Genomic DNA, 16,965 nt, shown 5'->3' with positions numbered 1-16,965 from the left:
AAAAGAGAAGATTGAGGAGAGACATGATAGCGGTTTTCAGGTATCTAAAAGGGAGTCATAAGGAGGAAGGAGAGAACTTGTTCTTCTTGGCCTCTGAGGATAGAACAAGACGCAATGGGCTTAAACTGCAGCAAGGGAGGTTTAGGTCGGACATTAGGAAAAAGTTCCTAACTGTCAGGGTAGTCAAACAGTGGAATAAATTGCCAAGGGAAGTTGTGGAATCTCCATGGCTGGAGATATTTAAGAACAGGTTAGATAGCTGTCTATCGGTGATGGTTTAGACAGTACTTGGTCCTGCCATTGGGGCAGGGGGCTGGACTCGATGGCCTCTCGAGGTCCCTTCCAGTCCTAGTGTTCTATGATTCTATGATTCTATCATGAGATAAATCCAGTCCAGGTGTGGATTGCTTTAAATCACAGTGATTTAAATCACCTAAAAACATCATTGATTTAAATCAAGTTATCGAGAAAGATAAGACTGACTGTGCTTAGAGTCCACTCGATTTTGGAGTGAGCTCATGGAGCACAGGGACACTTTGGTTTTTTGAGAAAGTACAATTAACCCTCGAGTTACGCGGGAGTTGTGTTCTTTCAACTCCCGCGTAACTCAAATTTTCACTCAAGTCGGGGGAGTGAGGTGAGAACCAGGCTGCCGTTTGGTTCCCAGATCCTCTCAGCTCTGCTCTAGGACCTGGGAAACTGACCAGCCCACCAGAGCCAGTCAGTTTCCTGGCCGCTTCTTCTTGCCTTCCCCCAGGGGCGCAGCTGTCAGGCTGACAGCCATGCGACTGGCGGGAGGCAGGGAGAAGGGGCTGCAGAGCAGCATCAAGTTGTGCTTAACTCACGTTAAAGCGAGTTACATGCAACCTGAAGCTGCGTATGTTGAGGGTTTACTGTATAGAATGGAGTTCCCTTGCAAAAGCTGAGTTATGCTGAAGTAAAACAGGGAATAGACTTAGGGCATCACCATTATGGTCTGTGGCTAGGATGTTCCAAAATAAGGGCCGTATGCAGTGCTTTTTTTTTTTTCAGACAAACGGTGCTGGAACTCAAGTCTGATGACTCTTCAGAGAGTTTAGGGTGGTCAATTTTAATGAAAATACAGTAAACCTTCGATTTAATGGACTAATGGGGGGGCGGAGGGGTGTCTGTTAAAGCTGAAAGTCCATTAAATAGAGGGTTTATTGCCCACACCTCTGCCAGGCTCCCCCAGCCCCAGTCCTCCCGCACCCCCCAAAAGCCCACAACTCACCAAAAGAGCCTCCAGTGCTGGAAGAGCCACCTGAGCCTACTGCCACCGGAAGAGCGGCCGGAGCCCACCGCTGCATGGCTGGGGGAACCCCGCTGCAGCTGGGGGGACCCCACCCTGCATGGCTGGAGCTGCCCCGCCACGTACGGCTGGAAAAAAAGGTGCCAGAACTCCATTCCGGTGAGTTGCACCAGAAAAAAAGCCCTGGCCATACCTTAGGTAACATGACACTCAGCGGCAACTGACAACTCTAGACTTCTCTAATTGCTGCTCTCTGTACTGCATACATAAGGGGCTCACCTGCATCACCACCTCCCCCTTGTAGGTGTTGGCTTTGCTGCTCTACTGGCGACAGAACTTGGTGCCAGGAGGTGGTGACCCTGGGCTGTGTGGCATTAATGGGTGGCAGCGGTAGCATCCTGCACTGCCCCCTCGCCCCCTGGGCGGCACCACTCGCTCCTCACTAACATCTCGGGAGGCGGGCTGGAGGGTCCTGGGTGGCAGCATGCTGTGGGGACTGGACTGGCTGCCTTACCAAGCTGGGAGACCGCTGGAAGCTCCAGCCCAGAGGATCCAGCCAAGGCCAGGGGAAGCCGAGCAGCCTCAGCCCTACGGATCTGACTGGGGCCAGCAGACCACTGGCAGCCCTGGGGCTAGACGCCGACTGGAATCTGTGGGTCAGGAGAAGCCTGGCAGCCCTGGAGCTGGGAGCTGGCCAGGGCATGGAGCCCTACCGGCAGTTCCAGCTAAGGGGACTGGGTTGGGGTAAGCCTGGCAGCCCTGGGGCTGGGGATCCAGCTGGAGTGCAGAGCTCCTCTGGCAGCTCCAGTCCTGGGGATCCAGTGCCAGGTGAAGCCTGGCAGCCCTGCGGCTGGGATGCCAGAGTGGGGAGTCCCACCAGCAGCTCCAACAAATGGAACTGGGCTAGGGGAAGCCTAGCAGCCCTGGGGCTGGGAGCCGGCAGCTTCAACGCTGGGGACCTGGCAGGGTGTCTATTGGGAGGGGTAGTGGGAGGGGCACAGAGGAGGGTGGGAGCACAGAGGTGTAGCAAGAAGAGTTTTAAGGAAAGAGGGCTTTAGTTGAAGGCGACTGCAGTCGGGGGGCAGTGGGAGGGTCTGGGGACAGGAGGAGTGAGGACAGAGGGGTAGCCGGGAGAGACGAAAGCGGGAGGGTCTGCAGTGACTGCAATGGGGTGGGGGTGGAGAATGCTCATGGTTACATTTGCACAGGTGGATGGACAGACAGCCGGCTCTCCTTTTATAATAGAATAGATTCTTGTAGCTAGGCCCTGTATCACCTTCCCGCGCTGCTTACACTTGACACGTTTTCCTTTTTTACCCAGGGAACAAATTCCTTCAAAATATTCCCAGCAAGGGTCTCTCTTCCGCTCAGAAGCCAGGACAGTTTTTGTGGCAAAAGGATGGGGGAATATAGGAAGCTGTGTGTGTGTGCTGAGTAATGTCTTCCCTTTTCCTTTCAGTCCACTCCATTTTTACTCTCTGTCCTGCCTCTGTCCTTTCCTATCTATTGTATCTCTGTCTTTAAGACAATGTCTTAATTAATTTCTCTGCTGTGTTTGGCCAACATCCACCGCCACATAAGCACAGAACAAAAACAATGCAATCCAGTTTGTGTCTTTCTTTGCACATGTCACTTTTTAGTCTGCAGAGAAACAGAAAGTGTGAGCCCAGAGCTTTCAAGAAGCAAGAGCTGGTAGGTAGGCTGGCCAGGCTAGGGCCATTAATTCATGTTTATGAGACCGTCAATGTACGGGTAGGATGTTGTGATGAAATTTAACTGTAATTGTTATTTTTAAATGAGAAATTTAGTATTTTATGGATGATTTTAAAACATCAGATTAAAATAAAAAAAGCCGATTTAAAAAAAAATCAGATATTTCAATTTCTTTTTAAAAAGCCATCTATTTTTATCCACCCTGCTCAACACTGATGCACATGGATGCAATTTACACTCCATTCAATAGGGCTGAATTTGGCCCAATCCATTCCATGTGGAGAGAATATTTGAAACCAAAAGATCCCCCTTCTACTCACCTCCCCACACGCACCTCAGGAGCAGGAGCCCTACTACGACTACTTAATCCTTTTACGCCATGTGGAGCGTGTAGTGGCACTGAAATCAGACAGGAGTGTCCAGCCCCAGAGATATGGGACAGGAACATTGAGACACAAAAGTTTTCAGCTCTCTGCACTGGCAAGGCAGCTCTAGGTAAGACTGGAATTCTTCTACATAGCTCAAAAATGAGATAACAGAGGATCAACTGCTAGCCAATGTCTCCTTCACCTTCCCACCAAACACAGCCTTTCGAAAGCAGCAGTTCCTGAAGAAAAGTTGCTGTGGGGGTGACCCCAGGGCTGAGGGAGAAACAGTTAGGTGTCCTTTGTTGAATGCTAATGCAACGGCCCCAACTTCCAGCATATGGGGAAGGAAACATGGGAGAGGCACATAGCCCCGAAACCCAAGGGACTGACCCCCTGGATCAGCTTGTTGGAGTCAGGAATCTCTTTCCTGAACAGGGAGAGAAGCACCAACCCAGTAGTCCAAAGCTAAACCTGCCCAGCCTGTCTCAGCACAGGCACCTCCATCTCTGACAACACAGCTTTTTTTCCCAGACAGCCTCTGAAACACAATAAAGCAAGTGTTCGAAGCAGCAGTCACCGGACACATGCTGTTTTGCAATGCCACTGCTAGCCCTGTGATTGAGGAAAAGCGCAATGGATGTATGCATATGCTCTTTAGAGGTCTAACCACTAAAGGAGAGGAGAAAGGTCTACAATGCCCAGAAAGATCTCCTGCTGTGGTCCCAAAGGAGTGTTTGATACAATTAAACCAGCAGCCATTCTCAAAGATTCCCTATGCAGTGTGATTCTCCATCTAAAGGCATAATGGATTGTGATAAGGTATGCAGAGAGTTTTAAATCAAGTCTGCACTACAGAATTAAGTCAACCCAAGTTACCCCAATGCACAGCCACCACAGTAACTGAATCATGTTGTATGTCCACACTGCACTCCTTGTGTCAGTGGTGCAGCCTCACCAGGACCACTAACACTGATTTAATTGTCAGTGTGGGAAGCTGGGGGACAGCTTCCAAAAGGCAGCAACAGTTAATACAGGTTGAACCTCTCCAATCCGGAACTCTGTTTCCCAGCAACATCTGTAACCTGGCATGATTTTAGTTAGCTGGATGACCACTTATCATGGGTGTGACCAAGTTTCCCGTGGTCCCATAAAGTTTGCTTCCAGCAACCAGGCCTGTCTCTCGGTGTTCTGTGCTGTTATTTAGCTGTAATTTACCCCTAAACATCTCCTAAGAGCCCAGTGAGCAGTGGGAGTGTTGGTAATGCTGCTAGACAATAAAGACCTCCTGTGGTCCAGCAAATTCTCTCATCTGGCATTGGTCAGGTCCTTAGGATGCCGTATTAGAGAGGTCCACCCTGTATAAGGGATGCAGCATCTCTGCCGACACTGCTTCAACCTAATTACATCAACCTATGTGCTATGCTTCTTGCGGAGGTGAAGTTAAGTCAGTGTAGTGAGTGAATTACATCAATGGGAGCTGCCTTTTACTGTAGATGCTTGCAGAGTCAGGTCAATGTAAGTTGCCTTCCATCTACCTAAATCGCTAGTGTAGACAAGGGCTTAGTTGGTGCTGCACACACATCCAGCCAAAGCAGAGACTCAGTATAGGTAACAGAACTATAGCAGAAAGCTAGCAGCATCACCTGCAGCCACCCGATCAGCTTTGCTGCACCAAGGCAAATTCCATCATCAAACATAGGCGAGGCATCCCTCAAGTGGGAACATGGGGTTAGTTCTGCAGCATCCTGCACTCTGGCTAATGACATTCTCAATGGCACAGGGCTGCTGGAATCATGTATTGAGGCAACGAGGAGGAAAGTGCACAGAACCAGACGAAGACATGGATCATACTGTGCTAGGAACACAACCCTTTGGAGGATAGGAAGACGGCATGTTAAATATTCTCAACCTCATCTGCCACGCCCCACTCCATTCTCATTCTTTGTTTTGGGCCTGTTTCGTGCACAGCATTGACACCAGAACACTTACATTTTATCCAGGAAGAAGCTTGGTCAATTTCTATCACTGTATATATCACTGTACATCCCTCACCTGGCACAGAAATGCAGCTATCTCTGGAGGAGGACACAAAACTTATTCTGCGCCACCAACTGTACTACATAATTTGGGGAGAAGTAATGAAAAATAAGTGCCAGGAAGCAGAACTTAATTATACACACTGGAATTTAGCTACCCCTCCTGTGTTAGCTCCCAAAATCTTGCAAAAAGCAAAATACTCCAATAGCGCTAGTGATTCTGAGCAGAAGATGGATAAGCATTTTGTTGGCTTTTCACTTCTTTTTGGACTTACCATGTTGACTTCTGAAATCTGGTCAATGCTGGAGATGTGGATGCTCATTCCCACTGTAACAGGGTTACCTGAAAACACAAAGTGTCCTGGTGAGAACAGTACACAAGCAATAGCTCAGCTCCCTGGGCAAAGCAGCTCCACCAGCGGAAAGTGCTGGAGATGCGAGGTTCATAGGCCTTCCACCTCAGGAGTTCTGAACTGACTATGGAAAATGGGGACTTCTCTAACTCCCAGCCCTAGGAACTGAGAGAGAAGCTGGATTTTCTTCCTTCATTACTAATTTCTGCAAGCCAAATGAGGCCCTCACTGAAATGTGTGTAGCCCACTGCCTACCAGTGCTATCCCCGGTGAAATTGTACAATCCCATCTCTTTGGTGGGCTTGCACAGGTGTAACTGATTGGCCACGTCATGGAAATGTAGCAAACAATCCTGCCGCTGTGACACCAGATAGACGACACTCCAGTTCATTCCCTCTTTGCCGCGTTGGCTCTTCTGTGCTCTAACCATTTTCAATGGTAGTTAGGCGCTGGACACACGCTGGGGGCAGATCTGGGGAGGAAGCCGATGCCATATTTCCCAGTCTCTTCTCCATGAAGAACTGCTCTTCCGTTCACCGTCAGACTTAATCTGCTTGGCAACAAGGTACCGTCTTGCTCTGCCCTGATGGCCAGCGAGCTGTGTGGATACCTTTTGCTGTAAGTTACCTGGCTAAACAGTTCACGTGGCCATCCCCTTTCACAGGAGGCTTCAGTGGCTGAGCCACTCTCGCCTGTAGGTAAAAAGCCAACACCTGACCAGAGGGTGTGGAAGGGGATGTGACAAGAGCATCACTTTCCCAGGATTTCAAAGGGGGCCCCTTCCCCTTGCCCATAAGCCCCTGTTACCATTAATTAAAAAAAGCCCTAGTACGTTCTAAACCCACGTGGCAGAGTTTCGAGCTGCAGTGCTTCAGCTCAGCACCAATAGTGCTCTCTGTAAGGACAGTGCTGTTCGGATGGGTTTGTGGGAAGAAGTGATTAAATGTGATCTCGGTAGATCTGATCCCCTCACTGTGGCCCATTAGAAAAGTCTGCCTCTCTGTGAGGTGATTAAAGGCTCCATCCGAATGGGCACCATCCGCCAGGAGCCAAGCACCTCTTCTTGTATGTGTTTCATCGAGCGGTTTGTTGCACAATTCCAAAAGAGGAGGGGGTCAGACATTTTACCACCCAGGGTGTTGACTTTTCTTCAAGTAATTAGTTACTCCAAGTGCTGAAATATTTACAGGTAATCACAAAATGGCTAAAAAAGTAAATGAAGCAAATGGAGGGGAACCCATATAAACTGGAAGTGAAAAGATGTATTAATTGTGTGTTACCAGCAGTCACGTTAAAGCTTCCTTGTGATTGGGTATGCTGTAACTGAGACCCCGTGCCTGCAAATTAGACATTATCCTTTAATGGGACATGAATAACACTTAAAACATAAGAATCAATAACTACTGTAATGAGGCCCTCCTATCCAAATCTTCTTAAAGAGACATAGCATGGTCGCTCTTTATTCTCCGGCTCTGCGAGCTCGCCGGACTTTCTGCAGCAGGAAGCAGTCTGTCACGCTGCAGTGCTGGGCTTTAAAGAATACAACCAGAGGTCTGACGGCTGTGTGTCTGAAATGAGACGGGGACTTCTCAGCCTGCCGTCTGGCTGGCTCAGAAAACCAAGAGCCCAAGGGGGCACTAACCGGCCGCCGCCTGCTTGGCGAACACTGAGTGCCCTCACCTTTCAAGTGGAGTGAGGTGTGAAAGGTGTAGCCTGCCTCAGCAGAGACAAGCCATGTGAATTTTTAAAACTGTGTGGATCTTAATCACATCTGAAGCTATTAGGAGCACAAGGAAAGGCTTTATAAGAAAAAAAAATCTCTTGTTAGGTTTCTGACACTGTTTTTATTGTGGGACCACCAGTTAAATCAGGGCCTTATTACACTAGTGGCTGTTCATTTGCTTAGTAAGATGCATTTTCTGCCCCTTCAACTTACAGAATAGTGTGGGAGGAGACAACAGAGACTTGCCCAAGGTCATACCCCAGGTGTGTAGTACAGTTAGGAATACAAGGCCAGGTTTTCTGAGTCCTCATCTCCTGTGCCCGCCAGTGGATTATTCTGCAGAAATCTAGCAAAGCAGTTTTACACAATCGAAAGCCTGGAAGGTGAAGCTAGACAAATTCATATGGGAACGCTGGTGCCAATTTTTAACAGTGAGCGTCATTAACCATTTACCAAGAGTCAAGATGGATACTCCAGCACTGGCAACTTTTAAACCAAGATGTTTTTGTTGTTGTTCTAAAAGCTCTAAGAATTATTCCAGGGGATTTCTATGGCCTGAGTAATACCAGATGAGCACAGTGGTCCCTCTTGGCCTTGGAAACCCAGTGTCTCTGCTTCTCCCTTCAAAGATCTGACTGCTGCCTCCAAGCACTCCCTCTTCCTTGCTCTTCCCCACTCTCCCTCTACGCACACGCTGATCATTTTTGTGGTTTTACAATCGAGTTTTTACCAATTAAAAAAAATATGTTTCTCTCCCTTGTTGCCACGTGAAAGACCCACAGAAATAACAAAGGCAATTGGGGGACCCTAAGAGGAAATGGACACTGACGATACACAAAGAGCCATCAAACGCACAAAGTCTATCTAATCTAATCTATCTGTCTCGGCATTTATGCCACACTCATCCCTATGGTATCTGAGCGCCGGAGGTCATGCAGTGATTCAGTGTCGAAGCCATGAATAGAATCCAGGACTCCTGACTCCTAAATCCCTGCTCTAAGAAAGATGTGTGATAGATTTAAGATCCACAAAGCACTACTTCCAGCTGAGCTTAAGACAGCTTCCGTGGGCTCAGCCAGAGAGAGGGGCTCACAGGAGCGCAAAGCTACAGAGACTCTCTCGGCTCTAATTGGGTGTGCTCAGACTGCGGTACCAAGTGGGAGACCTCACTAATTGCTGGAGGCCAGCAGCTTGCAGATCCATCAGTGTGAGAAGGCTGTGTCCTTTGAAAACACAAACCAGGAGGTTGAAGGGTTTTGTTTCCCAGGGGGCTGGGAAGCAAGTGTGAGTGAAGTCTTTGCATGGAGACCAGGGAAGGAGAGGAGCTGTCAGAAGTGAGGGATTCTGAAATGGCTAACAGCCTGATCCTGATACCCTTGCTTTGCTTCTGTAGCCCCTTTACCCATGTGACAACCCATTGCCTGGTCACACACCCAGGTAAAGTCCATAGGGGATTACTCAGGTGCTTACTGTTAAGTGGATGTACACCTGGGCAGGACAATGAGAATCCCTCTCGCATCTCCAAATGAGCTGCCTGCACTTTTAAGGCTGAGTCCACACGGCATAAGTCCACTCCTTATGCAGGAATGGGGTGGGAGGGGTGCATCCTTCCCTTGCCCCCACCCCCCGCATCAAAATGCACCACCCAGCACAGCTGAGCTCATCTGAGGGTAATGAGCGGTTGGTAAAGTCCAGCGACAAATTACTCCCTGCAACACCAAGCCATGGAAGACGCCAGCAGGGACTGGTGCATCAGCAAGGTAGCAGAGCCATAGGGTTACCATATTTGAAGTCTCAAAAAAGAGGACTCCTCTGGAAGGGGAGGTGTCGGTACCAGTATCCACCAACTCTTATTGTATTAATGTATGATAGCGATATACTAGTGTATATTAACTACAACATAGAGGTAGTTCAGAAATACTGGACATGCCCCCCAAAAAGTTGTATGGCCCAGTATTTGGGGCCGAGGTACCTGAGCATCAGAAGGGGTTGCTACTAGTTGCAGAGCAGCGATTGCTGATCATATGCCAGGAAAGCAGAAGCAAAGTGTTTTGGGAATTGATTTCATCCCGGGTCTCTCTGATTTGTGGTGACGTTCAGAAGCAATGAGTTCAGCTAGGTCACTCAAGCACCTGCTTAAGCCTTGCCAACACAATCAAACTTTAAATACACATTAAGCATCCCAACCCCTTTTCAACCTGTCTTTATTCCCTCTGTATTTACGTGACTCACAGCCAGCCTCACCACCATCCCCCCCCAGCCTATTGCAAAGAACACAGGTCACTTGTCGTACCCAGGGCCAGAGCCAGAAACACCAAACATGTACAGAGGATGATAACAAAACACACCCCACCAGCATTCCTGTCGCTGTCTGTCCCTGTTCCGAGCAGGGCAGGGCAGGCCTTACACCTCGCTGCACTGTTCTGGGCATGGGGTTGGCCCTGTCCCACGTTGCTGGGGTGGGTGTGGGAAGGCCCAGAGCTGGATGCTCGGTGGGGTAAGGAAGCTGGTTGTGATATCCTAGTTGTGGGTGTGCAGGATGAGTGAGTGTTATTTTGCCTTCAGGTGGCTGTGGGCAGAGACAGGATAGGGAACTTGCTACTGCAACTACTTGAGGAAATTCTCCTTTCGCTCGAGTGCGAAACAAATGCATTTTTGGAGCAGAAGGAGCATCCTGGCCCACACGTGGGGCTGACCATGGTCGGGGTTCACAGTCAGATTTCTGGGCCAAAGTCAATAGCAGAGACCAGAACTTCGGTTGGGGTTCTAAGCTCAGGTCAGAATCCAAGTCAGAGCCAACGTCAATGTCTCCACACTCATGCTCCAAGCAACAGAACTCCAGCCTTGACAGCGGTGGTGCAAACACCACGCATTTCAGGCAGGGCAGGGTAATGAATGCACGTGTTGCAGAAAAGCATGCCTTATTGCTGTATAACTCCTACCCCTTCCTGGAGGGCCAGGCCTAGATGCCTACTCATTCAGTTCCAAAAACACAGGCTTTTAGTCCCGTAGATGAAGGTGAATTTCCTAAGGTAGTGGCAGGTCCATTGTCCTGTCTCTGTCCCCAGTAAAAATCCCAAGTCTTTGGAAGCAGAGTCAATCGTAGCCGCTCACTAGGGATCTTCATTGTTGAGAGACACTTCCTCGTTCACCCCGGGGGCTTACCTGGGTCAAAGGCAGCATTCCCTGGAAGCTGAGAGCTGGTACGGCCAGACAGCAGAGATTCAGGTTCTGCCCGGCTGCTTAGCAGAGCACCCACAGCCACCCACTGTTTCTGTTGGCGGTGCACATCCACATACACTTTGGTGCACATAACAAAATTTATTCTGACCATAGATGGTAAAAATAGGGAGAACGCTGTTCCAAGGGCCAAATGGGAGCCTCCAAGGAATTTCCCGTGCAGCACTTTTCATAGTCTATGTCTGCTGTTGTTTGCAGCATGTGAGGAGCGGCTGGGTTTATTGCCTGCTGGCTCTGCTGACCGGGGTTTCAGTTCTTATTAAGACGGGGGACAGAAAGTCTCTCTCCGTGCATCCCCCATCACTCCCCCTCCCGTCCAGCCGCACTCCTGGCAGGTGAAACACAATATAACCCTAAGCGATGAGGCTACTGATGAGCTCCAACCGATGCTATTCTACTCTCTTAACAGCCTGGCTTTTGGCCAGTAGCCAATCAGATTGCTCAATTTGCACAACTCATTTAATAAAGAGGAATATTAGGGCTGTCCCGTGGGAAATGGAAAGTTAGAGTGAGCTGTTTCCAAGACACAGTGGAGTACACTGCGTGGGGTTTGAGGGAGTAATTAGGACTCACATCACAAAACGGCATCTCAGTCTTACAGATATAATCATGCCATGGTTTTGCTGCAGTCCTCGCTGCTCTCACAAGCTAAAAGAGGCTTGAGCTAGCTGTGCCCTGAAGATGTCTGTGGATCTCTGTGCATTGAACCAATCACCCAGCATGGAGACGAGTAGGCGCGGCACTGATGGCTGTGCCACCGTTGAGCTCAGACGTAAAACTGACCGTTCGTGCTTATTAATATCCCTTCACTCTCTTTCCAAGAGTACAGGTGTTAACCTTGTTGTGATGGCCACATTCCAACAAGCTGCTGACCTAAATTTGCCCTGCCATTTTGAATGGATACAGTATTTTTCATTTCCTGCCCTCAACTGTTGCAGAAGCTTCCTGTGCGCTGTTGAACAGCTGATGTGTTTCAGCCCAGGGAGGGCAGCGTCGTGGTTGTGGGAGAAGTGAGCCCATAACTGTTTGCAAGGCATGGCTGTGGGACCCTTCAGAAGGTGGTACAACTACAACAATCATTATTTTGTGACTATTCCAGGGAAAGCCGGGAACTAGGGAATGCCATCCATGAGACGCAAAGGCTTACTGAGGTTATCCCATGGGCCTTTTTAAGGGATTAGCAGGGATTAATGTGGGATATTGTGACAATCCCATGGAAATTTGGAAGCTAGAGAGAACAATCAATTGGCTGCAATACACTACACAAGCCGACCCATGAGTATTGATGGATTAGAGGGGAAGCTAGATCGACGCTGATTTTAAAAGATGGTGGTAGACAAACACCTGCACAGAATAAAAACAAGGTATCATTGTGAAGGCTTAAACCGAGAACGAAAAGCAGGAGAAAGCAAATTAACTCTGGGGCTTTTCTTTGCAAGACACACTTTCCCCCTCCGCTGGTCACTCAGGCACTTGTTTGGCAGGGTGTCTAAGCACATTGAGGTTGACTCCCTCGCGCCCAGTGCTCCGGTCCAGCAACATCTGCCATCTGACATGGGTGTGGCCAAGTTTCCCATGGTCCCATAAAGTTTGTTTCCAGCCACCAGCCTTGGCTCTCAGTGTTCTGTGCTGTTATTTAGCTGTAATTTACCCCTAAATGCCTTCCAAGAGCCCAGTGAGCAGTGGCAGTGTTGGTAATATGCTAGACAATATTGACCTCCCATCGTACGACAAATTCTCTGGTTCAGTAGCCAGCAAATCCAGAGGATGTTCAACTTGTACTTCATTTTAAGAGTGCCAATCCATTGTCTTCACTGGGGCGAGTCACATGCTTGAAGGTAGGCGTGTGCCTAAGTACCTGTGGCCAGGTTTACAAAGGTATGTGGACACCTAAAGAAGCAGAGAGGCACACAGGAGGATTTTCAAAAGGACCCAAGCTGTTCACATACCTGCCTCCCATTGACAGTCATGCTGTACTACACTGGGAGAGGTTGTTGTCCCTCTGATTTGGAATAAGGTCCCAGGCTTCAGCTATAAACTCCCTCTCTCCCTCCAGTCAGGCAAATATACCATCGGTCTCATACATTTCCTAGGGCTGAATTCACTTTACTGGCATTAGGGGAGTAGGTAGCAGGCCCAACTGTGATTCATAATTTACCCTCTGAATAATCCCAGTTTATTCCTTCCGGCCCCTTGAAGTATTTGCAATTAATAATGCAATGGGGGTGGGGAGTAGAGATGGGGAGGTGTAGAAGCCATGTCCCCACATGCTCCTCCACTGCTGGAATAGGAAGACTGCAAAAGGCTGGTAGGGACAGTGGCACTGGCCTCCCAATAGGCACTGGAAAGGGGAAAGAACTGGTGACAACTGTGCTGCACCCCTGCACCAGCCAGCAGAGTTCAGTCAGGCTTCCCCAGAACACCCAGTGCCACTGCAGCTGTTCCCAGGACAATGCCCCCTGTAAGCAGCCGCTGGGGCAGTTAGTCACTGCTGCCCCTCTGCAGTCAAATTCCTCTGGTTTCAGAAGCTGCTTGAAGCACTTTTTGCTTGAGTGTTTATCCTTCAACCCCCGCGATGTCCTCTGCATCAGAGGGTGACTTCTAGTAACTTTATTTCTTCCCAGTTACACCCAGTTTAGCCACCTGCCAGCATTGCATTCTAAAGGCTCCCCCTCGGGCAGCCATAGAGAGAGAATGGAGGGCAGGTGACAGGGCTTCTTGGGGGCTGAGAGCGTACTTTACAGCCTGGGATGTAAATCCAAGGGCGTTCTTTTCCAATGTGCGAAAACAGAATGAAACTGACAAAACGTCCACTACCACAGACGTAAGTGTATGGGAAAAACAAAACAACAGCAATTCACAGGGAACTGTTCCCACGTCCTTCTCCCAGGGCCACCAAGAGGCTGGTAACCATGTAGGAGCCCTGCACGGGCACAGCATTACAATTCCTTCCTGTAATCTGCACTCCTTTGCTTCCTTAGACACCCAGAACTCGTTTGCTCTGCACCCACTGGAAGTCAGACAACCTTTGCTACTAGAGTCCTGAGCATCCTTCCATGCTTCCGCCATTGACCTTCCAGCATTTGGAGGACTGGGGAGATTTCCCTTTGGATTCCAAGGTGCTGGTGATCAATTGGATCACTAGCACCTGTCTGTTATGTTATGCACCCTTTGCTGAGCTCTGTCAATGCCACCGGGTGGAAGTAGCTAGGTGCTTAAATGGGAGCAGAACGCTCTGCCAATCTGGCCTCAGCTGTGAGCGTTGAGCTGAGTTCCTTTGGAACACTGGCCCTGCTCCACCATGACTAACTCTGCCATGCTCCCAAGCAGGAGCAGGTGAGGGCAACTCCCCCCGCCCCTCCAGGCTCTTCTCTCCTCCTTTATAGCAGCCACAGAATTGTACCATCATAGGGTCAGAAGGGACCATACGAAGTCAATGAGGCCAACTAGGACCAATCCCAACTAAATCATTCCAGCTAGGGATTTGTCCAGCCAGGACTTAATGGCTTCTAGAGAAGGAGAGTCTATTAACCCTCTACATAAGTCATCCTAGTGCTTCACCACCCTCCTGGTGAAATAGTTTTTCCTAATAGTCAACCTACACTTCCCCCGCTGCAACTTGAGACCATTGTTCCTTGAGCTGTCATCTGTCACCACTGAGAAGAGCATCTCTCCATCCTCTTTGGAGCCCCCACTTCAGGTAGTTGAAGGCTGCTATCAAATCCCCCATTACTCCCGTCTTCTGCAGCCAAAATAAGACCAAATCCCTCAGCTTCTCCTTATAAGTCATGTGCTCCAGCCCCCTCATCATTTTTCTTACCCTGTTTTGGACTCTCTCCAATGGGTCCACATCCTTTCTGTAATGGGGAGCGGGCGCAGAACTGGACACCATACTCCAGATGCAGCCTCACCAAATAAAGGGGAATAATCACCTCCCTAAATCTGCTGGCAATGCTCCCACTAAGGCACCCCAGTGTTCCATTAGCCTTCTTGGCTACAAGGGCACACTGCTGGTTCATATACAGCTTCTAATCTACTATAATCCCCAGGATCTTTTCTGCAGAACTGCTGTTTAGCCAGTCAGTTCACAGCCTGCAGCAGGGCTGGGGATTCCTCTGTCCTAAGAGCATTTGTCCTCGTTGAACCTCATCAGCTATCCCAAGTCATTAAAAACAGGGACCTGTGTTACTACTCCATGGATAGATGAAGATGGTGGATGCTCGTATGACAACCCAAACCCAGAGGATGAGATAAGGGAAAGAAGACGACACTTGCCCCATGTCCACCTCTGGTCAGTTGGGGAAGACAGCAATACCAGCAGCTTTGAACCTCTGTATCCATCATTGATTTGCACCTCACCTCTCAGTTGGATGCTGGGGTTATTTTCAGGCTTATTTTCAGGGTTATTTATGTAACTATGGAGCCCAACCGGCCAGAAGGAGAGAATGTCACCAACCAGCAAGGTAGCAGTTGCATTCACCAGCTGAAATAAGTTTTAGATTTAGAAAATCTTCAGCTTAAAAGACCAAACTACAAATGTTTCGCTCAAATGTTACTTCCCTCTTCCCATGTGGCTGGCACACAGACAGACCTCTAAAAGTCTTCAGAAGCAAATGCCTTAGAACCCAACATCTGGTCCCAGCTGTGGGTGTTAGGCTGAGTTTTTTTTAGAAGATCTATCAAATAATTCAACAACCTCATTCTCTCCTAAATTCTTCAGAAAAAAAGGTGGAAATGTCTGGGACACACATTAAGAATGAAGCCAGAGCCTAGGCGTGCCATAGGGCAGCAGTGGGGGTGCACAACAGCCCAAAAGAATCCCTCTGCTGAACTGTGCCCAGAGAGGGAAATGTCTTCTATGAGCCCAGTAAGCAGTGGGAGTATTAGTAATGCTGCTGGACAATACAGACCTCCCAAAGTTTGGCAAATTCTCTCGACCAGCACCAATCAGGTCCCAAGGGTATGGGACTAGAGAGGTTCAACCTGTATGGCCAAGGCCAAACATTTACAAATCATGAACCAAGCCTGAAAAAAAACCACGTGACTGGTTTAAAAGTAATGAGATTATTTTAGGAATAATCAGATTAGAAAAAAAAATTGGAATCATTTTTCCTTTACTGTTAGATGTCTGAACCTTTAGGGTGCACTCAGCTCATACTTTCCACCTGATCACCGCTATCTATAAACCTTTTCTTTTAACGAATGCCGAGGTTCACTCCTAATCACTTGACTGCAGGAGCTGGGGCTTTCAGAAAAACTCCAAAGATTATGTGACTTGATAAAATCACAAAGGTGAAGGGGATTCTAGACTGGCTCCCAGAATCTCTAACTGTTTTTGAAAGTGTCCACTCCCAGGGTGCTGATATTATGATCCTTTCAGCAAAGAATTGCCTCGTGTAAGGGTCCTGAAAGTTGACCAGCCTTTTAACAAAATCCACTTGCCCAGATTTTGGCACCGCAACTGATTATAAGAAAAACAAGCAATGGTATGTCACGTCCCCATCTAAAGATTTACTTGTCTGGGGTGGATGGGTGAATAGGATTTTGTAAGGCTGTTATATGCACAGGCATGTTCTACAATTCATCAAAGTTATTAGCACTCATTATTAATCCAGGTGCCTGTCAACTTCTGCTCCAAACTCAAACAATGAGGTTAAGTTAACTGTTGGCAAAACCCAGGAACACATACAGAAAATTCCTGCTTTATGATTTCTCCCATCAAACCTCCCCAACGCTCCCTTTCTCAAAACTTTCTTCCCAGGCTCATACAGTTCTGCTGAGCTCTTCTCATTCACTTCAGGGATTAACTGTATCCCTTCGGAGAGCTCTGCTAACATCAGACTTCAAAGTTAAAGGAAATCAGGCTCAGTTTCCGGATGGCAACAGACAATATTAGTGCTCCCCTGCCTCCTTTTGTTCTCACCCATCATTTGATTGAGAGCTCACAGAAGACAATAGGCAGCTTTCAGTTGGTTTCTATGGGCTCCTAGTCTCAAGCTAACAGGAGGTGCCTGTGTTTCTCCTTTCTCCAAACCACTATCAACACTTTTCTAGCACATTGCAGAGAGGTAATAGAAGAATATGTTCTACCAGGACTTGGGCAAGCAGATTTGCAGGACTGATCCCATATAGGATGAGGTTATTAAAAGTATTCTGAATTGGCCTAGCTCTGCTGACACTGAAGCCAATGGGAATTTTACCCCTGACTCCAATGGGATCTGAATTAGGCCAATGTTGAATGCTTTGGAAAGTCCCTTCCAGA

General features: G+C 48.4%; 1 protein-coding gene across 3 annotated transcripts in view; it reads right to left on the bottom strand.

Annotated features, from left to right (window-relative positions):
* GABRQ (gamma-aminobutyric acid type A receptor subunit theta) overlaps positions 1-16,965 on the bottom strand; it is an 83,482-nt gene that overhangs the window by 50,377 nt on the left and 16,140 nt on the right. For all 3 annotated transcript variants that reach the window (XM_075007644.1, XM_075007645.1, XM_075007646.1), the window contains exon 3: positions 5,663-5,730. In XM_075007644.1, coding sequence (XP_074863745.1) covers positions 5,663-5,730 — 68 coding nt within the window. The remainder of the gene's footprint in view (positions 1-5,662; positions 5,731-16,965) is intronic.

The sequence above is a fragment of the Carettochelys insculpta genome, chromosome 13 (genome assembly GCF_033958435.1).
Source record: "Carettochelys insculpta isolate YL-2023 chromosome 13, ASM3395843v1, whole genome shotgun sequence".
NCBI lineage: Eukaryota > Metazoa > Chordata > Testudines > Carettochelyidae > Carettochelys > Carettochelys insculpta.
The sequence above is the reverse complement of the archived record's forward strand: the minus strand, read 5'-3'. Positions and strand labels throughout refer to the sequence as shown.